Source organism: Rhinopithecus bieti, unplaced genomic scaffold, assembly GCF_001698545.2.
Source record: "Rhinopithecus bieti isolate Rb0 unplaced genomic scaffold, ASM169854v2 scaffold_36004, whole genome shotgun sequence".
NCBI classification, from domain to species: Eukaryota; Metazoa; Chordata; class Mammalia; order Primates; family Cercopithecidae; genus Rhinopithecus; species Rhinopithecus bieti.
In genome coordinates this window covers 637,885-665,609 of record NW_016815976.1, presented here as the reverse complement: position 1 = coordinate 665,609, position 27,725 = coordinate 637,885, and the positions used below count along the sequence as shown (strand labels likewise).

The 27,725-nt window shown below is 36.4% G+C and overlaps 1 protein-coding gene across 1 annotated transcript in view; it reads left to right on the top strand.

Annotated features, from left to right (window-relative positions):
- The window catches only part of MYCBP2 (MYC binding protein 2), a 300,774-nt gene that overhangs the window by 178,004 nt on the left and 95,045 nt on the right, over positions 1–27,725 (top strand). The window contains 9 exon segments of the mRNA XM_017854221.1: positions 1,165–1,214; positions 4,994–5,166; positions 7,589–7,733; positions 12,862–13,077; positions 17,454–17,509; positions 19,127–19,242; positions 22,752–22,849; positions 23,556–23,672; positions 24,385–24,525. Coding sequence (XP_017709710.1) covers positions 1,165–1,214; positions 4,994–5,166; positions 7,589–7,733; positions 12,862–13,077; positions 17,454–17,509; positions 19,127–19,242; positions 22,752–22,849; positions 23,556–23,672; positions 24,385–24,525 — 1,112 coding nt within the window.

Here is a 27,725-nt window from a genome sequence, read left to right as displayed (position 1 = left end):
ATTCAATGGCAGTCTATGCAGCTCTTTGAAAAGTAGACCTATATGGCCTAACAAGGAAAGCTGTCCAAATTATGTTAAGTAAGAAAAGCAAGTTTCAGAAGAGGGTCCCATTTTGCATACATTATTCTGTATATTACAAAAGAGTATGTTGTGGCTCACACCTGTAATCCGAGCACTTTGGGAGGCCGAGGTGGGTGGATCACGAGGTCAGGAGATCGAGACCATCCTGGCTAACATGGTGAAACCCCGTCTCTACTAAAATACAAAATTAGCTGGGCATGGTGGCACATGCCTGTAGTCCCAGCTACTTGGGAGGCTGAGGCAAGAGAATCACTTGATCCCGGGAGGTGGAGGTTGCAGTGAGCCGAGATCACGCCACTGCACTCCAGCATGGGTGACAGAGTAAGACTCCATCTCAAAAGAAAAAGAGTATGTTTATGTGTAGTTGAAACACATATACATTTTTGGTTTGTTTGCACACCAAGTTTCTAGAACAACACCTAAGCTGTTGACAGTGGATAGTTTTAAGGGGGCATGGCACTGGTTAGAGATTTCGAATTTTTTGTTCTACACTTCTATACAATTTGAGTATTTCCCATTGAACAAGTATTACTTTATTAGCAACATTTAATAATTAAACTATCAAAGAAAGATCAATAAATATGTTCTATATTAATTAATAAATGAGAAAATGGCTAGGGGATGCAGTCACTGCCTTTTATTTTTCTGTGAGTCCCTGTCATTTACTAAAGTTATAGCTCTTCTGTAAGGCACCCAAAATATAAAGGCTCAGATTCGAAATAATTTGCTCCCTCTTTTTTTAGACAAAACGAATACACTAAGTTCAGAAAGTATACATTTATATTCATAAATGTAGGATGTATCTTTGGCAAATCACCCATGGGTGCTTCTTGAGTATTGCCTTGAGAATTGTAGTATATTCCCACTGGAAATATCTTATATATTAAAATGTATGCTGCTGGGATTTTTTCCAGAATCACAAATCTTTTCAATCTGGAGTAACAGAATTATTAAAAAAAAAAAAAAAAAAAAAAAAAAAAAAAAAAAAAAAAAAAAAAAAAGGGTAATGAATGCAAAGGACTAGAAAATTAAACTAAACTAAATATTGACATGTTTTAGTAAAACTTTTTATTCGCACAACAGGTAATGAATTAGAGGAAGACCTTGAAATTCTTGAAGAGGCTGCATTGCAGGTATTGTCCCAAATGTTTTAAGGATAAACTTTATACATTAATTTAAAAAGTATTATCACTCAGATCAGCGTATTTATCTTGACCATTGGGTTCATTCATTAAGTACTTCACTCTATTCATTGGCGTTATAGATATAAATAACTTATAATTGCTCCCTTTGGTAGGAGAAACCCATGTGAGCCCTATGTATTTGGTGGGTAATTGACTCTGGAGTTAGACAAAAATCCTTTGGGAGAAAAAACAGATCAAGTGCCAAGGGTGCAAAGGATGGCTTGCAGAGCTGTGGCCATTTAAACTGCATCTTGAAAGAATTTTTTTTTTTCTTTTTTGCCAGCTAGAGAAAGGGGAAAGACATTTCACAAAGGATGTATAGTTGTAAGAAGCAGCAAAAGGTGAGGTCAGTACAGTTGGTGAGCTCAGTCTGTGACAAACCAGTATATCATATTAAGTGGTTAGGGCTAGTTGTCTGTAGACAATTGGGAGCCATCATTTGTTGTTTTTATTATTGTTTGCTTTACCTTTTTTGCTCGTTTAGGCATTAACTAGCACATTTGACTCTGAATGGAAATACATGAGTACTGTATTTCAGTGCAGTACCCCTTTGGATCTGTTACATCAATCTAATATTTCTTAAAATTGCTTAGAGATGACTATATTGTATTCTTACTTCATTAGTCTGACTTTAGCTGGCTAGTAATCTGTAATAGGATGGAAATATCAGAATCTGTAGGCATCATTTGTCAAATTGTAATACCTACTTAGGCCAAACCAGAGATTCTGATGTACTGCTAAGTGAGCACCATTGGTTACCACACACTGAGAACATCAGTGATGGGGAAAATTTTGCATCTAGCAATGGTGTGAAGATAGAAGAAAAGTTGAGAGTCTCTCAGCTGGATCAGTGGTGCTCAGACCCTAGGATTTGATAGATTTGTAAAATTTTCCAAAATATTTTCCTGAGAACTTATTAGGTAAAACACTCTTTAAAATGTACTACTTATTATCAGCAATAAAATAAAAGACATTTTAATAGCCCCAGATGGAAAGGTCTTAGAATGGAAGACTCTGTTATATCCTTAGTTTTTCTAATTCTGCCATGGATCAGAGAACTTTGAGCCCACATTTGGAAAACACCAATTTAGATCATACTTATTTTCTGTACTAGGTATATGTAGTTAGTAGTAGTGATTTAAATAATATCTGTAGAACACTTCATAGGTTTCAGCATCTTTAATATTATCTCTCTGTTTTTGTAATTACACTTTGAAATCAATATTAGGTCTTGCATCTTACAATTATAATAACTGAAGTTCAAAGAAGTTTTGTGACTTCTTGAAGACTCAGATTGGAAACAAAGGCTGGTACCCAGTCCTTGTAATTGCTAAGGCTAGTGCTTTACATTTTATTTATTTCCTGAGATGAATTAATCAAAGTGGTAATAATGAAAACGTTTATTTCATCTTTATCAGGCACTATTTTAAACATTTTGTGCATTTTTAACTCCCCACAGCAACCCAATGAATTAAAAAGTTTTATCTCCATTTACAAATGAGGCATAGAGCATTTAGGAAGTTTGCCTACGATCACACAGCTAGTGAGCAACTGCATTGGGATTTGTTTGCTGGCAGTTCGGTGACAAAAGAAACCCCGTCTCATTCGCTGGGCATGGTGGCACATGCCTGTAATCCCAGCTACTCAGGAGGCTGAAGCAGGAGAATTGCTTGAACCCGGGAGTTGGAGGTTGTGGTGAGCCGAGATCACACCATTGCACTCCAGCCCAGGCAACAAGAGCGAAATGTCATCTCAAAACAAAACAAACAAAAAAAAGTTCATGATTTTGAACACTATCTTCTGATCATAGGGAGCTGTAGTGTGTCAGTAATGTTAAGAAACTTCTGAGTTTTAAAAAGCCACTGGCATCTTATGTGTATTCTTTTTTTAAAGTTAAATCTTTGTACCTTAAGATTCAAAATAAAATTAATTCAACAGATATATAATAAACAATATGGGTCAGGCAACATTCTAGTTAAAGGAGAACTGTCAAAGACTTTCTATTAGTCCGTTTTCACACTGCTATAAAGAACTTCCTGAGGCTGGGTAATTTATAAAGAAAAGAGATTTAATTGACTCACAGTTCCTTACATGGCTGAGGAGGCCTCAGGAAACTTACAATCATGACAGAAGGCAAAAGGGAAGCAAGGTACGTCTTACATGGCAGCAGGAGAGAGAGAAGGGGAAAAGCCTCCGGACTTATCAAACAACCAGATCTTGTAAGGACAACAGCAAGGGGAAATCTGCCCCATGATTCAGTCGCTTCCCACCAGGTCACTCCCCCAACACGTGGAGATTATAATTCAAGTTGAGATTTGGGTGGGGACACAGAGCCAAACCATATCAGAGTTCATATATTGTTTATAAATTCAGGGATTATTATGGTATATAAAGTGTCATCTAGGCCAGATATGGAGAGATCTTTATTGTGTTACTGTTCGAGAAAAAAAAAAAAAATGATGTCCCAATTTGCCTATCTTTCTGGCATGTAAGGTAGTTTTTGTGATAATCTAACATGTATTAAACACTTACTGTTTGTTAGGCAATGTATTGTATATTTTATATGCATTATTTAGTTTAAATTTTATAATAACTGTGTAAGAGAGAGATTATTTGACCACCAGTTTATATATTTTACAGATTCAGGGATGGTAACTTTTTAGCTTAAGAGCACACAGCAAATAATTTGTCCAAAGCCAGGATTTGAACTTAAGTCTATTTGATTCCAAAGATGATTATTTTTGAAACTGCATAATTTCAAATGTGATAGTACTAGAAATGTATTTTCTGTGAAAAAAAAATTTTGGAATTTATTTTATAGTCAGTAAAAGTTTTAGAGTTTCAGCATTTAAAACAAGTCTTTCCAAAACATAAGACTTGCTTGTCAGATAGATGAAACCTAAAATTTGTTTTATCTGCCTCTTCTTCTTAACTTTAATAAGGCTTGGACAGGCTAATGAGGTTTGTGTGCTGCCACAATCAGGCTTCCACTCACTTTTACCCAAATCAAGACCTTGGTGCCCACCCACCCAAGAGAACAGCCACACCTTACTCAAGATAGCTGCCTGTAAGTGGAACTTAAAAAGAGGGAAGCCGGGTGCAGTGGCTCAGGCTTGTAATCCCAGCACTTTGATAGGCCAAGGTGGGAGGACTGCTTGAGGCCAGGAGTTCAAGACCAGCCTGGGCAACATAGCAAGACCCCATCTCTACAAAGTTTTTAAAAAAATTAGCCAGCCATGGTGGCATACACCTGTAGTCTCAGCTACTTGGGAGGTTGAGGCAGAAGGATCGCTTAAGCCCAGGAGGTCAAGGCAGCAGTGGGCTATGATGGCACCACTGTACTCCAGCCTGGGTGACAGAGTAAGGCCTTGTCTCAAAAAGAAAAAGAGGGAGACATCCACAGCTGCTGACAGAAGGGAGCTCTGGCCCTGAAAAAATGAGGACGTAACACATAGAGGACTGGCATGGGAGGAGATACGCCATTTTATCCAGCATGCAGATCTCTGACAAGGCATTTATTTTTGAGGGAGGAAAGAAACTGGAACTATCGTCTCATAATTTTCTCTCCTAGGAATTTCCTATCCTGTGGGTTAAAAGAAGGAACAGTAGGGTATGTGGAGAAAATGATTTCTCCGTAAAGGCCTGTCTAAAAGTATCTACATATTGGAAAATTACATGTAATTAAAGTTTTATTTTAAAATGTACAAATATTCTTTTTTACTTAACAGGTGTGCAAAACCCATTCTGGAATTCTTGGAAAGGGTCTAGCTCTTTCTCATTCACCAACTATATTAGAAGCACTTGAGGGAAATTTACCACTCCAAATCCAAAGCAATGAACAGTCTTTTCTGGATGATTTTATTGCCTGTGTCCCAGGATCAAGTGGTGGAAGGCTTGCAAGGTAAATGTACTTTAAGTTACTTACTTTATTTTAGGGCTTTCATCTTTCATCATTTCTGAAAGAGGGGAGTCATTAGAATATTAAAGTGCTACCTTAAAAAAGTCAGATNTATCTACATATTGGAAAAATTACATGTAATTAAAGTTTTATTTTTAAAAATGTACAAATATTCTTTTTTACTTAACAGGTGTGCAAAACCCATTCTGGAATTCTTGGAAAGGGTCTAGCTCTTTCTCATTCACCAACTATATTAGAAGCACTTGAGGGAAATTTACCACTCCAAATCCAAAGCAATGAACAGTCTTTTCTGGATGATTTTATTGCCTGTGTCCCAGGATCAAGTGGTGGAAGGCTTGCAAGGTAAATGTACTTTAAGTTACTTACTTTATTTTAGGGCTTTCATCTTTCATCATTTCTGAAAGAGGGGAGTCATTAGAATATTAAAGTGCTACCTTAAAAAAGTCAGATTTGCCGGGCGCGGTGGCTCACGGCTGTTATCCCAGCACTTTGGGAGGCCGAGGCGGGCAGATCACAAGGTCAGGAGATTGAGACCATCCTGGCTAACACGGTGAAACCCTGACTCTATTAAAAATACAAAAAAAAAAAAAAACACATTAGCCCGGCGCCTGTAGTCCCAGCTACTCAGGAGGCTGAGGCAGGAGAATGGCATGAACCCGGGAGGCGGAGCTTGCAGTGAACAGAGATTGCGCCACTGCACTCCAGCCTGGGTGACAAAGCGAGACTCCGTCTCAAAAAAAAAAAAAAGGTAAAAAAGTCTGGTTTATCTATGTTTAACTTGTTGAAATATAAAATGACAGTTAATATTTTTGTTTGGTAGTTTTTTTTGTTTGTTTGTTTGTTTGTTTGCTTTTGAGAGAGAGGGTCTCACTCTCTTGCCCAGGCTGGAATGCAGTGGCATGATCTCAGCTCACTGCAACCTCCGCTTCCTGGACTCAAGTGATTCTTGTGCCTCAGCCTCCCAAGTAGCTGGGATTACAGATATGCCACCACACCCGGCTATTTTTCTTTTTTGTATTTTCTGTAGAAACAGAATTTTACCATGTTGCCCAGGCTGGAATAGTTATGATAGTATATGATAAGACTGGGTGTGATGGCTCATGCCTGTAATCCCAATACTTTAGTAGGCTGAGGCAAGTGGATTGCTAGAGCATAGGAGTTGGAGACCAGTCTGGCCAACATGGCGAAACCCTGTCTCTACAAAAAATACAAAAATTAGCCAGGCATGGCGGCACACTACTGCAGTCCCAGCTACTTGGAGGCTGAGGTGGAAGGATTGCTCAAACCCTGGAGGCAGAGGTTGCTGTGATTATGCCAGTGCAATCCATGGTGAAACCCTGGCTCTGCAAAAAATAAAAACATTAAGCATGGTGGCACACATCTGTAGTCCTAGCTACTTGGAGGCTGAGGTTGGAGGATGGCTCAAAGCCTGGAGGCAGAGGTTGCTGTGATTGTGCCACTGCAATCCAACTTGGGCAACAGAGCAAGACCCTGTCTCAAAAAAAAAAAAAAAGAATTAATTAAATTAAATGTATTATAGTTGCTAATTGATTATTTTGTTGCTTTTGTTTGTAGGATGAAAAGGAACAAAATATTTTAGCCTCTCTGATTTTACTAGTAAAAAAAAAAAGTCCCAACTTTTTTCTGGTTTTAATTTTAAAATTGCAGAGATTACTCTTTAGTTTTTAAAAATCACAAAATAGTGATTGGAGAGGAATATCAAATCACTTAAGTCAGCCTCACTACTATACTGTGCAGATATTTTTATGTAATGCATGGTAGAATTACTTATTACTCAGCTCACAGGACAACTTGAATGTATAGATTACGGAATGAATTCAGTAATGGACATCACAAATTACAGAACATTGATGCCTTTTAGGTGGAAAGCAAGGTAATGAGGAAGATAGTTGAGAAACTGTGATAAAAAGTTGGGCAGGACACCTTGAACCTGGCTGCTGTCAGGCAAGCAGAGGGCCATTTCTACCCCTGCTTTTACAGAGACATTGCTTTTTCCAGGCTTCCCAGATGGCAGAGTAAGGCAGAGCTCCTTCAGAGAGAGTGAGTCTGCTCAGGACTTCAAATTATACATAACCTACATCGTGTTCTTGGTGATTTTAAATTAGCCATAGTTAAAATTTCAGGTTTCCTGGTTTTAAAAAGTATTTTTATACTATATTTAAATATCAGAGATCTCCTGTGCTTTGGCATGTTTTTTAAATGAATTTGTCCTTAACAGTTTCCGAGGGAGACACTCATGGTTATCACTGAGTTGGAAATGAAGATAATGTTTTAGCATTTTGTTTGATATAAGTTTTGTTCATTTGGCTTAATTTTAATATTAATCGTTGAAGATGCTGATCGGTGTTTGGGGTTTTGTTTATTTGTTTTTCATTACTATTAGGTGGCTTCAGCCAGATTCATATGCTGATCCTCAGAAAACATCTTTGATCCTGAATAAGGATGATATTCGTTGTGGTTGGCCTACCACCATAACTGTTCAAACAAAAGACCAGTATGGGGATGTGGTACATGTTCCCAATATGAAGGTAATTATAACTGGATTAAATTAGCAGACATCTATATACTGGCTATGGTGACTGATAACGTTTTAGAAATGCCAAGTGCTGAGGGTCCATTTGTTTTACCCTCTTTATATAATGGATGGTGCTGAAAGTTTGTTTAAATGACTTGTTTATATTAAGTAGTCCCCAAGTTTCTGAGTTACATGTATTTTTTTGTGAGTTCTTTACATTTTGCTACCTGTTACGATGACTCAAAGGAGGGATAAGAAAGTATCCATCTAAAGAGTGCCAGGCACATAGAGGGAAGGCCCTCAATACGTATTGATTGAATAAATGCATGGAAGAATACATTTTTAAATTTTGTATATAGCTTTGAAAGACTCAAGTACATTCTCTGTTTGGTATAATTGAAACCACATTTAAAAAATAACAGTCATTAAATAATTTAGAAATATATGAGTTTAGATTGTAAAAGAATGAGGAATTGAAATAGTTGTATAACATATTGATGAATATAGAGTTTTTAGGATACCTCTTACCTGAAATAATAATTAATAATGATGTTTCAGAGCATATTATGCGTAATTATTTGTGATTTAATCTGTTAATATGAATATCTCATCTAAAACTTTTATTTCTGAAAAATTTATATTAAATACAATTTTATATAGGCAGTCCCAGCCCTCTTCTCCTTCAAAGTTGTCTTACAGAGTGATTGGTTGGTTGAAGCTTAGAGTTGATTAAGCCACAAAACCCTCTTTGCTCATAGGACAGCTAATTTTGCCTCAATATTATTTTCAGTAGAACTATTTCAACTACTTCATGCATTCTTTCATTTATAGCATGAAGAAGTACAATGCCAATGTAGCATCTTACCTGACTAAGTAAAAAATAAGAGCACATTGCTTAAATGACTTAAGACCAGTAAATAAAACTGTGTGGAAAAGCTTTCAACCCTGATGCTAAATCAGAATCAGTCTTTTAGCAGTGTCTTTCAAATATTTGGCCATGATCTATAGTTAGAATTTTTATTATAACCCAAAGATATCAAATAAATATATGATGGAGTAGTGTCTGTGTAATAGCATATATTAAGTACATATAATTTACTTTATATATACATACACACATAACGTACATAATATGCTATACTCTGATATTTTCTCTATCTAATTTTTAAAGGCAAATCATACCCTTCACAAAGTGAGTTCATGCTTACTTGGAATTATTCTATAAAATGCAAAAAGCATCACAAATTATAAGAAAAAAATGAATTAAAAATAAAGTTATCCTGATAGTGATATGAAGAAAATGACTACTCGAGGACGAAATTTTGATCACAGTACAATACTCATTAAGATATTGAAGGACTTGTATATTGTGTATTCACTGATGAATTTCTTAATGTAGTGAGTTGTTAAATCCAATCTTTGAACCCTCAAGTTTAAGTTTTTTATTCATGTGACAACATTCTAATACCATGTTCATACTGTTATGCTTCTGGTATTTCTTTAGTTGTATTTTCTCCTTTGCACCTTTTATTATCTCTTTTGATATCTGGGTTGTTTATATCTTGCATTTGAAAGTCAGACTTTATCTTTTTTTCTTTTCATCTTAGAGTTACTTTTTTAACCATATGATGGATCCACTTTTTTTTTCTCTCTTCCCCTTCCCTCTCCTCTTTCACTTTCCCCTCCTTCTGCTTTTTCCCTCTTTTCTTCCTCTTCTTTCTCCTCCATATATTTGCTTCTCCTACTTTGTATCTTTCCTTGCCTTAAACCTCTTACCCAGTGTGCTCTAAATTCCTTTTAGATTTATCCAATTTAGAAACTTTCTAGAAAATCATTATAAATACTATCTAGAAGAAGTGATTTGTGCTCCTACTGATGTTTAATTCATTAATATCATATTATATTAGCTGGAAACAAAATTAACCTATTTTACTTTCAGCCTATTAGTATATGAAGTCTCAGGAGTACTTTAGACTGTTCAGAAATTGTTAAAATCTTTATGCAATAATAGCTAATTATTTGAAGCATAAAAATTGATTTGCAGCTAATATTTCAATGAGTTCCAAAATGCTTTAGAAAGCAACAAGTGTTATTGTTACCATTTTTTACTTATAAAATGACTGTTTCCTACATGTGATAAAATGAGTTAGAACTAAACACACATATTGTACCAATGTCAATTTCCTGGTTTTGGTTCATTACCATCAGTGTTTGACAGTGTTGGATAAAATGTAGCCATTGGGGGAACCTGATTGAAGGGTACATAGGACATTTCATCTATTTTGAAACTTCCTGTGAATATGAAAAAAAAAAAAAAAAGTTTATTTTGAGGAAATCTTACTTATTGACAAGAGAAAGTCACATAGGAAATAAAAGAGTAACTTTTTTAAAGTAGCACAGTTTGTAAAAGAAAGCAGAATGGTTATTCTATAATGTCTCAGTTTTCTTAGAGTATAAAATTATTCAGTGATTTACTTCAAGATTCATGGTGCATACAGACATAGACTCTAGTGATAATTTGTTAAATACTTAGGGTAAACATAGTTGCTTACAGAAAGGTTAAATTGAAATAGTATGTAAAAAAATAGTGTCTGTTATTTAAAATCAAATATGTTTGAGACAGGAGAGTTCCCTTGACCCCTTTGTGAAACTTGACGTGGGTGTGGTGTGGCTCATTTACTTGGCTGCTGCGCTCAAACCCCTTGCAGGATGGGGAGCACCCAGGCAAGCAGGTGCCAGGGCCCAGGCAAGCCCCTTTGGGCTTGTGTCTAGGGGTGTGTCACAATTAATGCTATTTTAGATTTGTTTTCTGTGGATGGCTAAGTGTTAAACAGCTCAGTGAAGAGTCAGCATGACAGCGTTTTTGGATTCCCGCACCCAGTGTGTCCTGAATTCTTGTCTGGCATACAGGAAGAATCAGGTCATAAGAACAGGTGATGAATGCGTGAATGCGGCGTTTTTTTGTTTTGTTTTGTTTTGTTTTGTTTTGTTTTTTTTGAGACGGAGTCTGGCTTTGTCGCCCAGGCTGGAGTTCTGTGACACAATCTCAGCTCACTGCAAGCTCCGCCTCCCAGGTTCACGCCATCCTCCCGCCTCAGCCTCCCGAGTAGCTGGGACTACAGGCGCCCGCCACCACACCTGGCTAATTTTTTGTATTTTAGTAGAGACGGGATTTCACCGTGTTAGCCAGGATGGTCTCGATCTCCTGACCTTGTGATCCACCCACCTCGGCCTCCCAAAGTGCTGGGATTACAGGCATGAGCCACCACGCCCAGCCACTGCAGATTTTATCATACAGTGGAAATGGCCCTCAGTGGAAGGAGAGCTGGAAAGGGCATGGTGTGAGACGGTGATATTTCCCTGAAGCCCAGCAGTCTCCAGCCAGGCTCCTCTCCGAAGTCATGCCGTGTGAGGTTAAGCCGCGCGTCTGTCAGTTGCTGCTTCTCCACTTGATATTCACCACTTGTCTCTCTGCTAGCTGAAGTCTGGGATTTATAAGAGCATAGGGTAGCGGGGCAGAGCTGGCCAAAAAGGCAACATTTAGGCGGAATACAGGGATAAACTGGTCTCAGTTAGGGCCATGGTTTCCAGGCTTGAGGGTGGGGCCTTTGCCAGGGAACCACCTTCTCCTTTCCGGTATATCTCTGACTCCTGTCTGTATCATCTTCAAAATTTTTAATTATATTTAAAGTTTAAAGCTTTTCATGCTAGCACGTGTTTGAGTTGAAATTTTAACCATTTACCTGTAAACTGCTGTTTTTTAAATATAAGGATGGGTTTTTAATATTTCCAGGGAATTGTGTCAGTCCAAATACTGATCTCTTGTAACCTCATCTGAAGATAGTGGTCACTTAATGGAATCTATTTGTCACCAGTGCCTAACGTTATGTAAATGGTGAAAGTCTCAAACTACTGATTCCATAGAATGGCATTATTAAGAACAATAAACATTAAAGACAGTCTGTAGTTCTGAGGTAGTCCTCAATTACTTAAAAATACTATCACTTTTGTCTCTGCTACTTTTTCTATTTCTGTGACAATCCTGTTGAATTACCTATTCTTGCCAAGCACAAAAATGTTGTCTGTAAGGAACAGCAGAAACTTTGAGTAAAGCTCAGAATGGTGATACCTGCTGAAGACCTAAAGTGAAATTCAAATTGTGCGTACATTTGTGGTTGCCTAGGGGTCAAGTGTTTTTCTGCCAATGCATAAACAAATAAAAACCGAACGTTTTCTTATAATTCCTGGAAAATATTTCTGAAAAGTCTTTTTATAAGACTGTTTGTGTTTTCAATATATTAACATCCCTCAACAGATCTGTGCTTTGTATCTATATAGTAGAGTTAGTAGATAAAAGATAGTCTCGTTTTATTGTTGAAGAAATTGAGTTGCAAAGTTATAATTCCTGGAAAGTATATCTAAAAGGTATTTTATAAGACAATTTGTATTTTAATATATTAACATCCTTAACAAATCTGTTTTGTGCATCTATACTGTAGAATTACTGGATGAAAGATGGTTCCGTTTTATTGTTGAAGAAATTGAGTTGCAAAGTTTAATTATTAATCGATTGCTTAAATGTTATGTTAGTGATAGAGCTGTCTAATAATATTCTTTCTTCACCAGAGTAAAGAAACATCTTTGGGCTTTAGGTATAAGATTTGTTTCATTAAGTGTTAATTTTTGAAACTTCTATCAATAGAGAACATTTTCTTCTTTACAACAGTGCAGCTCAAACTGACATTAGTGCTTTAAAATGTGCTAAGATTGTGGGAAAGCATTTACACTTGCATTACCTGATAAAATAATTTGTTAGTCCCTGCAATAACTTAATGTAGATTCATTCCACTGCCTTTTCCTGTACTTTATTAGTGGTGCATTTGTTTTTATGTTTTGATATCTCTGATTATGTATTCCAAAATGATGAGGCCTTCTTTTACACTGTGTTCATGGTTCGTATTGTCAACCCATCTTGAGGTCATTCGAACTCTGTTGAATAAACCTTTGAAGGGAATGCCAGAGATAGACCAATGCTAACATAAAGTATGCATAATTGTGAGTTTATAATTGTAAGTTGCTTATTTTGATGTCAATGACAATTTATTAATAATAGTATTTGGTTTCTGTAATACCATGTTTAGGTGGAAGTGAAAGCTGTCCCTGTTTCTCAGAAAAAAACATCTTTACAACAAGATCAAGCAAAGAAACCTCAAAGGATTCCTGGCAGTCCTGCAGTAACAGCTGCATCTTCTAATACTGACATGACTTTTGGAGGACTGGCATCACCAAAGCTAGATGTTTCATATGAACCAATGATAGTGAAGGAAGCTCGATACATTGCCATAACAATGATGAAGGTAATTTATTTTACTTATCAGAAAAATTTTACTTTTCAACATTCGTTTATTTAACCAATATTTCAGTGTTTCAGATGCAGACATGAAATTACAAGTCCAAAGAGCATTTGATGGATATTAAATTTGCAGCAACACTTTTAAGATGATGTTATCCTATCTTCAGAGAGGGTTTTCATTGGTTTTTGACAGATGTCCAAAGGGGATCATCAATTACAGATCAAGTTAATCCAATCAGAGATACAGGTGTATTAGGCTAAGTTTCAGTTCCTGTGAAAGTACTTGTCTACTTTTGACCAGGAACAGTGGCCCACACCTATAATCCCAGTGCTTTGGGAGGCCAAGGAGGAAGCAACACTTGAGGCCAAGAGAGTTCGAGACCAGCCTCAGTAACATAGTGAGACCGCATCTCTACAAAAAAATAAAAATAAAGTAAAATTTCTAAGTACTTGTCTATTTGCAGTTTACTGTTCATGCTAGAATGTATCTCTTGAGGGTTTCGCTCTTTACCTATGCACCCTTCAATTTTGGATTATCTCAAATGCCAGATGTATCTCCTAGAACTCTTCGGGATTTTTAGCTCTGTAATATCTTTAGACATTTAAAAATATACATTTTGGATGTTCTAGTTATCTTCAGAGGCAGCGTTAGTCTGAATTATGAAGGTAGTCATTCGAAGCTGAAGTTTATAATTTTGGCATTTTCAGAGAGCAGTCATGAGCCATTGAAGGCTTTTGGGTAGAAGAATGGCTTGATTAGATTTGAATTTTATAAAGATTATAGTGGAATATGGACGGTGTAATTGGGCAGATGATCAAGAAACATGGCTTGGTTTTAGTCTCTTTAGGGGACTGTTGATTTAATTTGGTTAGATATGCTGATCAGTTGGATTACTGAGTTGTCAATCAGGATAGATTCAATAGAATCGGTAGAACCTGGTAGCTGGTGGAGGTGGAGTAAAGAAGAAAGGTAGGAAATAAAAGATGAAATTCACATTTTGAGCTTGTGTCCAATTGATAATGGAAAAGGGGCAGGTTTGGGTTGAGAAAGATAACAGATTCAGTTTTGGATGAGATGAGTTTTAGGTACTTGTGAAATACCTATGTGAAGATGTATAAAACAAAGTTGGATGTACAGACCTGAGTGATCACAGTCTGACCTCAAGAAAAGGATTCAGGAATCATTAACACTTACATTACTTATGAAGTCGTGGGAATAGATGATACCTTCTATGGTGAATGAAGACAGAAGTTCCAGGATAGGATCCTAAGAAACACCAGTATCACTAAGTCTCAGACTCTTCTCTGCATCAGAAGCATCTGGAGCACTTACTTTAAAAAAAGATTTCCAAGCACCCAGAGATTTAGATTCAGTGGGTTTGGAGAGAGAGTCAGGAATTTGCCTGAAACAAATATGCAGAGTGATTCAAACTCAAAACCTATACTTTGAGAAATATTGATTTACAAGATAAGAGCAAAAGAAAGGAAAAGGAAAAACAGTTCACATTGGTAAGAGTACTAGCCAAAGAAGCAACACGTAATTAAGGGAATGGCTGCAGTGAGTGTAGATAAGCCTCTCAAGATGTTTGACTGTAGAAAGAACCAGAGGAAATGGAATTGAGTGAAGGCTTTGGAGTATGGGGTCTTATTAATAGAGATAGACTTACGTATTTGAGTGCTGATTAGGAGATAATTCAGAGAAAGAAAACAATAAAGACACTCTGAATATAAAAATAGAATATAGAGCTCAAGTGGTAGCATTGGCCTTAAATCGGAGGAATAGTGCTTGTTTCATTCTACCAGGAGAAGGAAAAGAAAGCTTAATACAGATGCTAGTAAATTTTTAGGTTTTGCAGCCAAAGGAATTATTTAAAACCGTAATTATGTGTTTTGGGTTGGAAATGGAAGTGATGAATCTTTAGGGTCAAGGTTTTGAAACAAAGGGGAAAAAATGAAATTGTTATTCCTTGAGATTGAAAGAAAGCACCGATCAGGAAAGATGTATTAGATGCCTTTGAATAATCAATTGAAATTGAAGATTATTTGTAAATAACAATGTGAGTCATATGAGCATGGATAAAATAATCATTTGGATTGATCTAGCATTAAAATTTTGCTAGATAGTTCAGCAAAAGAACAGTGGAACAAGAAGTTGAGTATATGGTAGCTAAAGAGAGGACAGTGGAACCTAACTTAGTTTGGAAGGGAAGAAATTTCAGAGAGTCAAGGAAGTTAGAGGGACTAGACATCAGAGTAGATACAGGAATAGTAAAAAAAAAAAAAAACTGAACAGCCCACTTTATTTTGATTTCAGAGACAGAACAATTCTGAGTAATGTCACAGGTCTGTGACTTTTGGTGTGAGTGGCTGGAAAAAAGTTGAAGTTATTGAGGTTAAAGAAATTAGAGAATGAGAAACTGGAGTTCTAGATGAATTGTCCACTGGCTGTTAAAGAATTCAAGGCTACAAAGTCTTCTCTATTCGAACACTTATTTAATGAATTTAGTTTCTAGTCTCCTTACCTCCCTAGTCTTTTAGTTTCCTATGGACATGCTTCAATTTGTATAATTTCTTGTGCAAATTTTGTTACCACAACAAAATGCAGTATTTCAAACATGTTCTGAGTAGTCTAGGTTTAGAGCAGGTATAGAATACCATTCCCAAACAGTATCTGTGAAATGTTAATTCAGGTTCCGGGAGGAAATTTTCCTTATCAACCATTCACAGATACTATGTACTCACCCAGGAGTGAGCCAAGTATTATAGAGGATGGAAAAATGAGATATGGTCTCTTCTTTCATTACTAAGTGTGTTAATAATATGTATTTGAGGGAAAGTGATGAAGTAGAAAATACATTGTACTCAAAGTCTAGAAACCTGGATTTCCTTCTTTTCTCACCTTTGTATGGCCAAAGACTCAACCTTAACTTACGTTTTTCTCACGTGTAACTTTTGAGTAGGTAAAGTCAGCTAGATCATTCCTAATTCATTTTTATGAAAACAAAAAGGGCAGAGAGAAGGAAAGGGGCTTTGAGTTTGCTTCCTTTTACTGTAAGTACAGGAGGAGTTAGACGTGGATGAGCAGTTGGACATCTTGACCTGAACCTTGAAAGATAATGATTTCTTTGCTAATGTTGCAGGCATACAGAAGTATTGGGAATAATGTGCCAGGTTTCATGTACCTACAGCCCATTTTTGTCTTTACATTTTACCATAATTGTTTCAGGTCATTTTGTTATTTTTTATTGAGAAACAGATTGCTACACGTACAATTGAAGCCTGCATAAACCCTTCCTCAGACCCATTACCACCCCTTCCTTAGACCCATTACCACCCCTTCCTTAGAGGTAACTGCTGTCCTGAGTGTAGTGATTCTCATTCCTGTATATATTTTTAGGCTCTTGTTGAATACAACTTTATTCATAAGCAGTATATTTTGGATTGTTCAATATGTTTTCCAGAAGTTTATAAAATAGTATCATATTGTATGTATCATTTTGCCAGATTTTGCTTAATGTTATTTTGAGGTTCAGCCATGTAGCTATAGATCATTCATTTTAACTGCTTTAAAGTATTCCATTGGGTTACTATTCCATAATTTGTCCATTCTCCCATTGATAGACACTTTTATAAACTGTACAGAAATAAACATTCTATATTTGTCTCCTTTTGTACATGAGCAAGAGTTTGTGTAAGATACATACTTAGAAGCGGAATTGTTAAGTTGTAGGGCATGCACACCTTCAACTACGTTAAGTATTGTCAAAACTCACATTCCCATGAGCAATGTATGAAAGCAGCAGGTGCTGCATGTTCTCCTCAGCGCTTGGTTCTTACCAACACAATTTGATGACCGTGATATGATTTATTTTAGTTTTGTTTTCTTTTGTATTTTCTTTCAAGTTTAGTTAAATAACTTTTCTGGTCTTTATTGACCTTTCAGATTTCTTCTTCAGAGAATTGTCTTGACTCTTTTGTTGTTGTTGTTTATCTCTTTTGTATGGATTTGTTCTTTATATATTATGGATGCGTATCATCTATGGGTTGTACAAGTTAAAAATCTCCTTCTCCAGGGTGGAAGCTTTTCCTATCTTTATAGTATCTTTGTTTTGGAAAACTTTAAAATTTTAATGTACTCAGAAGATGTTATCTGTTTTTTTTCTTTTGCTTTTTTTTTAAGTTTTGGTGTTTACTTTTGGATCTTCAAACCACATAGAATTTATCTTTAATAAATAGTCTAATGTAGGTAATTGAGTTTTTTCTTTTTATCCTATATGGATAACCAGTTGTCTCACAACCATTTATTGAATAATGTATTACTCTATTAATCGAGAATATTTCTAAATGATTTTACAGTTGTTACTGGTCTCTTTTTTAAAGGTTTATGAAAATTATTCATTTGAAGAACTACGTTTTGCATCACCAACTCCTAAGAGGTAAGGATCGTTTTCTCAAAGTATAACCAAAACATGTGTTGTCAGCTGCTTGCAACTAAAATCGTCCTGCATTTCAACTTTATTTTCTATAAATAAATACTTTATAGCATTTTTCTAGGTTGCCGTTGCTGATAGAGATTTGTCACATAATAATGTATAGATTTGCAGAAAGCATGTGTTTATATTCAACTGTAATACTGCCAGCATGTTACATAATACTACCTACTAGTGAAAGTAGGTATGTAAAGTAGGTATCTAGTATCTAAAAATGTTTAAATTGACTTGTTTAGGATTGATTAGTTTGTTTTTCACTTGTTTGCTATTTGAAAATTAATCCTTTTCTCCTTCCAATGAATTGTGGAGCGATTTCAGCATGTGGTATACTTGTATTTGATTGTACTGTCTTAATTTTTCAGCCCATAAGTAATTCTGTTAACTTCAGATTTAAGCACATTTTTTTGAGTTACTATTTTATTTGTTAGTTACAGTACTTCTTAAAATAGACACTTGGAAAAAATAATTAAATGCATTATAGTTTGGAGAGATCACCTCCATAGAATTTAGAAAAATCCCTGAAGTGAATCTGGGATAGCAGAATTATGTATAGGCTGGAAATGCCAGTTTGAAACTCATGGGGAAAATACATTTGGGAATCATCTACATAGAGATGGCATTTATTTAAAACTGAGGAATGGATGTCACCTAGATAGATGGCATAGGTAGAAAAAAGATTACCCAGACCCAAATCTTGGAGCATTCCTTAAATTAAACGGTAGTCAGAAAAGGGAAAGCAACAAAACACTGACAAAGAATGACCAGTGAGATAAGAAAAAAGCCAGGAAAATAAATGTCGCCGAAGCAAAAGGAAGGAAGTATTTCAAGATAGGAAGAGTTGTCAGCTATCAAATGCTACTGAGAGATTGCTGAGGATGAAGTGACCATTGAACTTGGGGACGTGGTGGTCATTGGTGACTTTGACATCAGCAGGTGTAAGGAAATGTTGGAAACAAAAGCCTAGTAAGGATAAATTGTGGGAGGGAAGTAAAAGTGAGAAAATGGAGTTTGATATAAATAGGAGAAGAGATGTAAGACCTTACTAGAGGAGGCTGTAATATCAAAGGGAGGTGTTAGTGAAGGTTCTAAAGTTTGTGTGCTAATGGAAATGATTCAGTAAATTGAGAGTATTGATGATGCATGAGAGAGAGAACAAGGTGATTGCAGCTTGAAAATGTTGAGGGAATAAGATTCACAGGACAAGGGCAGGGGCTAGCTTTGGATCAAATCCAGGACACTTCCTCCATTCTACCATGAGAGAAGGCAGGGGAAAGTAGGTTTATTAATCACATTGCAACTTTGAGGTTGTATCTGATTGCTTATTGTCTCACAAGAAAGAGGTGAGGTCATGATCACCTGAGAGTGAGGAAGAGAGGTGGTGCAGGTTTGAGGTAAGAAAGAAGTGAAATTCAAGCATTTTGGAGAGTAGGCAAGCATACTATGGCAGGGTGGTAGGATTGCAAGGAGGTATGCAAACAAATTAAATTTTTGCTGAACTATCGTAATGATGTTGGCTGCTTAACCAAAAGTAAAATTTCCAATATCCATCTTATTTCTTTCCAGACCCAGTGAGAATATGCTGATCCGTGTCAATAATGATGGGACTTATTGTGCAAATTGGACTCCGGGGGCTATTGGACTCTACACTATTCATGTTACCATTGATGGCATTGAAATCGGTATTTTTTTTTTTAAGCCGTGAGCTACTACTTACTTCGAATAACTAGAATCAAAATTATTTTTATCTTCTAGTTTTGCCCTTTAACTCGCATCATACATATGGATAGGTTTCATAACTTATTGGAGGCCTTGTTTTCTCATTCATAATGAGTATTTAATTAGTGCGTTAACATTTTGTAATAATTTCTAGTGTCCACCCAAGCATTGTAGCCCTCATGACTCCTTCCCTGCATTCCCTGATGTGAATAGTCAGGTGTGCTCTCTTCCACGGTGCTGTGTTACCCTGTCTCTCCCTTGCGGGTGTGTCTGTGCTTCTCCTGACTGTGAGCAGACAGCATTCATGTTTGGATCTTCCAGTGTAGCTCAGTGCCTGGCACATAATGACAGTAAATATGGATGAATGAATGCATTTTTCAATCTATCAATGTGTTAGTCTGGGTTCTCCAGAGAGACAGAACCAATAGGATATCTATACAGTCATGTGCCTCATAACATTTTGGTCAGTGACGAACAACATATATAGTGGTGGTCCTGTAAGATTTTTACTGTACCTTTTCTATGCTTAGATATGTTTAGATATGCAAATCCTTACCATTGTATTACAGTTACCTACAGTATCCAGTAGAGTAACATGCTGTACAGGATTGTAGCCTAAGACCAACAGGCTGTACCATATAACCCAGGTAATCTGTACCATCTAGGTTTGCATAAGTCCACTCTGATGTTTGCACAGTGATGAAATTGCCTGGTGATGCATTTCTCAGAACATTTCCCCCATCTTTAAGCAATGCATGACTATATTAGATACATGAGAGGGGATTTATTAGGGAAAATTGGCTTGCACAGTTGTGGAGTCTGAAAAGTCCCATGGTAGGCCACACCTGCAGACTGGAGACCCTGGGATGCAGGTGGCCTCAGAACCAGAGAAGCAGATGATGTAACACTCAGTCTGAGGCCAAAGGCCTGAGAATCCGGTGGGGGGGGGGGGGGGGGGGGGGGGGGGGGGGCACTAATATAAGTCCTGGGGTCTAAATTTTGGGGACCCTGGAATTCAAATGTCGAGGGACAGTAGAGGAAGTGTTTATCCAAGCTCCAGAAAATACATACGCGTTCACCTCTCCTCTGTTTTTGTTTGCTGTGTGTCCCCAGATGATTGGACAGTGCCTGCCCACATTGAGAGCAGATCTTCCCCACCTGCTCCACTCACACTCACACGCCAGTCTTCTCTGGAAACACCTTCACAGACCCAAAAGTTATGCCTTACCAGGTTTCTAGGTATTCTTTAATTCAGTCAAGTGGACACCTAGAACTAATCATCACAACCATTAACTTTCAAAAACATACTGCTTTTCTTTCAGGCATTAATCTTTTCTTTTCTTTACTTTTAAACTGTGTGTATAATAGGATAACAAGGAGAAAACTATAGTGCTTATCAATGTGAATTTCTTGTAACATTATTTTTCCTGATGCTCCTCAAGAAAAGGGGTTTCTGTGATCAGATAGATTTCAAAAACCTGATACAGGATGAGTATCTTTTATCTGAAATGCTTGCCACCAGAAGTATTCTAGATTTTGGACTTTTTCTGATTTTGGCAGTTGAACATCCCTAATTCAAAATTTGAAAATTCAAAATGCTTCAATGAGCACTTTTTTTGAGCATCATGTCAGCACTCAAAAAATTTTAGATTTTAGAGCTTTTTGGATTTGGGGTTTTCAGATTAGAGATGCTCAACTTGTATATGGTAGTCTCACTTGAGACATTCACACAATCTACATTAACATATTAGGGATTCTGAGAAGTTCTGAAATCAAGAAATTTGTCTAACTATGTTTAATCCTTATCATGGGACCACTTGCGAGTGGGAAAGAGAAACAGGGTGGAGATAGTAATAATACCAATTAATATTTCACCAAAATATTTGGGAAACCCTGCTTTAAGTAGTTTGCTTTGTCAGTGGAGGTAAAGAGGTACTTTACATTGATGTAATTGTGTGTTCTCATACATTAATATAACTATATAGACTCAGATATGTCCAGTTCACCTGACCGTTCTAGAGACCTTCGCCAGCAGCCTTTGCTGCACTCTTCTTTATTTCAACATATCCATAAAGCCTTTAGTTCAGCAACCGTTTTTGGTTCTGAGCATACATTGTCCTGAGTAAGACAATTCCTGTCAAGTGTTAACACTTAACTGAGGATTGTGAAAGTAAAACAGGCAAACCAAAATCATATGAAGTAGAATATAAGTAGTGACATACAAGAGATATAAATTACAGTAGGAATTCAAAAGTAGAAATAGCCAAGAATGACACTGTGAAGATTTTCTTCTCTCTAAAAATTCTGGTAAAATTTCAGTAGATAGAGTTTTTTTCATCATCTTATCTAATTGTGGGATGAAGGAAACTGATACAAATTAGATAAGAAAAATCCACTTATATTTGTTTTTTGGAATGAAGCTGAAGAAAAAGACTTGCTTACTTAGAATCATCCATTTTCTTCATACTCAACTTCACTGCTCTTCTTTCTAAGTTTTCTCCCACGCCATCAGTGGGCTGCAACCTTGCTTGACCATGGACAAGCAGAGATAATAATTCATTAGAACAATTACAATAATAATAGCTAACATTTATTGTGCATTTAATATATATATATCTAAATTTGTTCTACATGTACTTTTTTTTTTTTGAGACAGAGTCTCACTCTGTTGCACAGGCTGGAATGCAGTGGCACAATCCCTGCTCACTGCAACGTCCACCTCACAGGTTTAAGCAATTCTCATGCTTCAGCTTCCTGAGTACCTGGAATTACAGGTGTGCGCCATCATGCCCAGCTAATTTTTGTATTTTTAGTAGAGATGGGGTTTCGCTATGGTGGCCAGTCTGGTCTTGAACTCCCAACCTCAGGTGATCCGCCTGCCCCAGCCTCCCAAAAGGATTACAAGTGTGAACCACTGTGCCTGGCCCCTTGTACATTTTAAGTCATTTATTTCCTACAACAGCTCGGTGAGTTAGATACTATTATTTTTCCCATTTTATAGATGAAGAAATTGAGGCACAGAGAGTCAAACAGTTAGTGCAAAATATCGGAGTAACCAAAGCAGTCTAACATGAGAACCTCAGCTTCTCATAACCATGCTACATTGTCATAGAGCTGAGTGGTAGAGATGATGAGTGGTATTCTGATTTGATATTGTCTGATAAGATTTAATTCTCCAGAGGTTTTTTTTTTTTTTTTTTTTTTTTCCATTTTCCTGTATCATTTCATATGTTCTAGTTAAAGATAGGGAGCCCCTTGTTTTCCTTGACCTCCTGAGATACTCCTTTAGAATCTCAGGGCCATTTTTAAAATATTTCTCTTGTTTTGCTAAATATCCATTACCTTAAAAGGACAGAAATCAGATATTTGTGTTAATTTTTAAAAATAGCCTGTGGATGTTTATAAGATTAGGTTTAAGGATCTTCCTTCTTTTTTTTTCTCATATGTTACAGTTCTCTTATTTTTCTGACAGATGCTGGTCTGGAAGTAAAAGTAAAAGACCCACCAAAAGGGATGATACCACCAGGAACTCAGCTGGTCAAACCAAAGACTGAACCTCAGCCTAATAAGGTTAGGGCAGAATGAGCTGAGAGCCAGAATCATTCAGTTTTTACATGTTTGTCACTGATGCTTCAAAATGGCCAGTAAACATCTAACATTTTACTTGATTTCAGGACTTAAATTCTAATTATCCCTAAATAAATTTAGAGAGTAGTTTATGGTAATATTTCTAAGTTATAACATATGTACTTCTTTTCTTTGTGTAATGCTATCGTAATTGATACATATTGTATTCTTCCTGCTATATAACGTTTACAATGAACAAAAAGTCTACTGAAATTAAGCGTAAAGTTTGCAAGGCAAAAATGTCCTCTGTCAAAAGAAAAGTTAACTTCTGAAATCTAAAGAGTAAGTACAGGCATTTTGGTAAACTGCATGTTAAAAAATGAAATACTGGTAATTGAATTTGTTTTTCTAAGAGAAACAAACGGTTTTTATCCTTCTTAACACATATCTTCAATATTTAGAAATGAGTTAAAATATATATAATTGTCTAAGTTTTATTTTCAGTAATATACATTTCAGTGCTTAAAAGTTCTGTGGTTAGTGTTGTTATAAAGCACTGTTATTTGCAGAGGGAGCCTCACTACAAATAATTCTGGAACCTTGTTAAGAATTATGATACTTTCAAACCTGCTTAATTTTACTTCTTGCTACTTATAAGATCTCTATTGCATGTTCTTCCCACCTCACCGTTAATCTTTGCCTTTCTCAGGTTCGAAAATTTGTGGCCAAGGACAGCGCAGGGCTTCGCATTCGTAGCCACCCTTCCCTTCAGAGTGAGCAGATAGGCATAGTGAAAGTCAATGGAACTATCACTTTTATTGATGAGGTAATTGATAAAGGAGCTCTTGGTAGTAAATTTTGGACAGAAAGTTTTTACATTGTTTTCTTAATAATAATGTTACTGAGTTTTTTGTAAGAATGTGTTTTAAGCAGTTTGGGAAATATTTTAAAACTACTTTATAGAATGTGTTCGTTGAGTTTCAAACATTTCATTTATTTTATCGTTAAAAAATAAAATTATATTTTAAACATGAAAAGAACAATGTTCAACATAGTATTCAGAAATCTATACATATATTCACTGAAAATGGGTATAGTTTTTCATGACATTTTAAAATGTTGTTTGTTTTGAAATGTGTTTCTTACTGCTTTAACTTTAGACAGTATATTTTTCTGGTAATACAACCAAGTAACTTCTGATTCTGAGAATATAAATATAAGGGAAGGAAGATTCGTATTCTTTTGGGTAACATCTGATTTTACTGTTTAAACTATGTATCTTAAAGTGTGGTTTCCTTGTGTTTTTATTCCTAAGTGTAATTGTTTTTATAATCTTGTCACATGAATTATCATATTGTTTTGGCACTCTTTGCTGCTTTTTTTTCCCTGGAGGGTCTCTCAGACTTACTTTCTACAAAAACTAGATGCTTAATCTCCACATCCACCATTATTTTCCTGCTTTGCAGACTTTCAGACCTTGCTAGCCTCATAGGACTTACAGGAAGGCCTGGCTTGTTTCTGTTGCTTTTTTTCTATAGATCCATAATGATGATGGTGTGTGGCTGAGGCTGAATGATGAGACAATAAAGAAGTATGTCCCTAACATGAATGGTTACACTGAAGCCTGGTGCCTCTCTTTTAATCAACATCTTGGCAAAAGTCTTCTGGTCCCTGTTGACGTAAGTAAAAGGTGGTTTTAAAAAGCATTATAGATACACGCTGTTTTGTTTTTTCACAGGGCTTTCTTTAATTAAGGCTTTTCAGTTCTGAGGTAACCCACAACTAAGTAACTTTTACTTTACAATTTCTTGAATTCTTAAGGGCTTCTGTGTAATGAAAGTGAAGTTTGGCAAGGTTAAGGCCCTTGGTGCAGATTATGATCCATCACAGATAGGCAGGAAGTCGTAAATTCAATTAATTACTACTTAATTAAAACTACTGAATTCCTTTCCAAGAGGTAGAAAATGAGACTGGTTACATTTTTTTCTTTCTTATTTATACAATTGTTTGGAATGAATTCCAAACTAAAGTTTATGAACTCAGAATTATACATTCAAAACACGTATAAATGTATGTTATGTTCACATTTTGCAATTAGTTCTGTGTGTTTTGTCTAATTTTGAATTTCTTCTTTCTTGGCTTATAATACTATTATTTAGACTTAGATTTAATTAGAATATGTAGTATTCTAATTGAAGTTAAATCCTAGTCTTTGAGAGAATTCATTGTACCTCCTTGTTAAGTATAGTAGAATAGAGCCAGTGTTCATAACATTGCTACTTCATGAAGTATAATAATAACCCACACTTCATTTTATATATTAACCAGGAAAGAATGATTTTTCCCTTTTTTCATTACCATCAAATGTGTGTGCTCTTTAGGACAGAGCTAATAAATAGCACAGGTAAAATTTTATTTAAAACTTAGTATTTTAAACAGTTGAATTTCTTAAAAATCAGTTTATAAAGTTAGCTTATTATGTCAAACCATTCAGTATATTCCATTTGACTTTCTCCTTGATTGTCCGTAATAATGTTCTCCAAAGCAGTAGTTTATATAATACAAGACAATTCTTTGGTGAACAAAACATTGGAATTTCTATTTGTATTTATTGATCTCATTCTTTTTTATATGTTTTTGTGTATGTTTTATAATAGCACGGTGGAGACTTTGTATATAGAGAGAGAGCAAGGAAGAGAGAAGGAAGATATGTGATCAAGAAAATTTAGAGTGTTGGCTTACTGCTTTATGGAGGTTAAGTTGAACAATGATACATCTATAATTAAAATACTAAATTTTAAATCAAAAAATTACATCAATTACATCTTATTAAATTTTCCTCAGATTTATACTTGCAGTTAAAATAAAAAGGATTTTGACCTTCTATGAAAGTGTATTTTAAAGAGATAATTATAACCACCATTTTTGTACAGTTTTTTTTTCCAGTGTAGACTTTTTTGTTGGGCAAGGGGGAGTTGGGTTTTGTTTTTTATACAAATGGAAGAGCTGGGTGAGGTGGCTCACGCCTGTAATCCCAGCACTTTGGGAAGCCGAGGCCGATGGATCACCTGAGGTCAGACCAGCCTAACATGGTGAAACCCCATCTCTACTAAAAATACAAAAAATTAGCCGGGTGTGGTGGTGGGCGCCTATAATCCTAGCTACTTGGGAAGCTGAAGTGGGAGAATTGCTGGAACTCAGGAGGTGGAGGTTGCCGTGATTCGAGATCGTGCCACTATACTCCAGCCTGGGAGACAGAGCGAGTCTCTGTCTCAAAAGAAATAAAAATATAGTGATGGGGTCTCACTATGTTGCCCAGGCTGGTCTGGTCTCAAACTCCTGAGCTCAAGCGATCATCTTGCCTTGGCCTCACAAAGTGCTGATATTACAGGCATGAGCTACCACACCTGGCCATTGTGTGTTTTATTTAGGATAATTTTCTTCAGTCCCTAATAAAACGTTATTCCAGATTATATTATCTTTTCTACCTCCCCAGTCCAAATTTTCTCTGATTTCTTTGCTCATTTGAGGAGCTGCTTTTGGGAGAGAAAGATACTCACACAGATAAAGCAAGTCAATAAACAAAGGTAGAAAGGAAGAGCGAGAAGTATCATCTGTCAAAGTTCTGAATCCCACGGTTTTGTTTTAAAGCATTGTGTTCTGTTATTTGATGCTTTTGAACACCATCCAAGAGACTATCTGTAGTAGACAGTTTCCTCAAGGGAAAGAAGGGAGTAACAAAGGTTAGAGGAGCGGTAAGGAGTGGAGTGAGGCATGCAGATACTTGTGGGTGGTTTTCACTGGAATGTGAGTGCGGAGGTTGTTAATGTGAACAGCTCAAGAGTGTCTGGTATTGTTAGGAAGCTAGGGTTTTTTTGATTTCTTCATTTTAAGAGTAGTAGTGACTTGAGAGTTTTATAAGTTAAAAGAAAGATACTAGTAGAAAAAGGGAGAAATTAAAGATGTAGATGACAAGGCTGAAGACTGAAAAACAGGAGGAGGAAATGGAATTAAGGGCACCTTGGAGAGCTTGCTTCTGTAAAAGAGCGGGGGATATGCCTGGCAGTAGTTATGTCTTGGTGGAGGGAGGGACAAGGGGAAGAGGTTGAGGGAGACTACAAGTTCCCTTAAAATAGAAGATAGGAAAACCATCAGTTCACAATGAAAAGAATGAGTTAAGTTAGGGGGTTGAGAAATGCAATGAATATTTGGAATATCATTTGAAGAATTACTGGGCCACTAAAGACTCAATGAGACCACTGTATAGACTCAGCAAGAATCCTCTGCCTAATCCTTTATTGCCCTAAGTGTCCAGAATTAAAAGGGCCAAGAAAGAGCCAAGAAAGCATATTCTAGTACTAGTTGCTGAGCTGCTGTGACAGAAAGAGCAATTAAGATCATCAACTCTGGGAATGTGGACTCAGACCTAAGTTAGAAATGTGAAAGGACAAATGGAAGGTCCAAAGGATATAGAAGATTCAATAAAATCCTAGAACAATATAGTGAATGCACTGTAGTTAAAGAGTTGGAAAAATGCAGGCAATAAAGTAGAATATTTGTATTTGATAGCATAGGTAGGGCACTTTAAAGAATGAGATGCTCTGTTACATTGCCATGGGAGGGTGGCTGAAGTGCAGTGCACATGGAAGTCACTGCAAGTGCCTAAGTCTAGGAACTAAGAAGCTAGGCAGGTGGAAGATCATCTGCATGGACTTGAAGACACACAGATGATGTGACTCACAAAGTTCAAGATAAAAACAGGCTGTACGTGGTGCACGCCTGTTATCCCATTTCTTTGGGAGGCCACGATGTGTAGATCACAAGGTCAGGAGTTCAAGATGGTGAAACCCCGTCTCTATTAAAATACAAAACTTGGCCA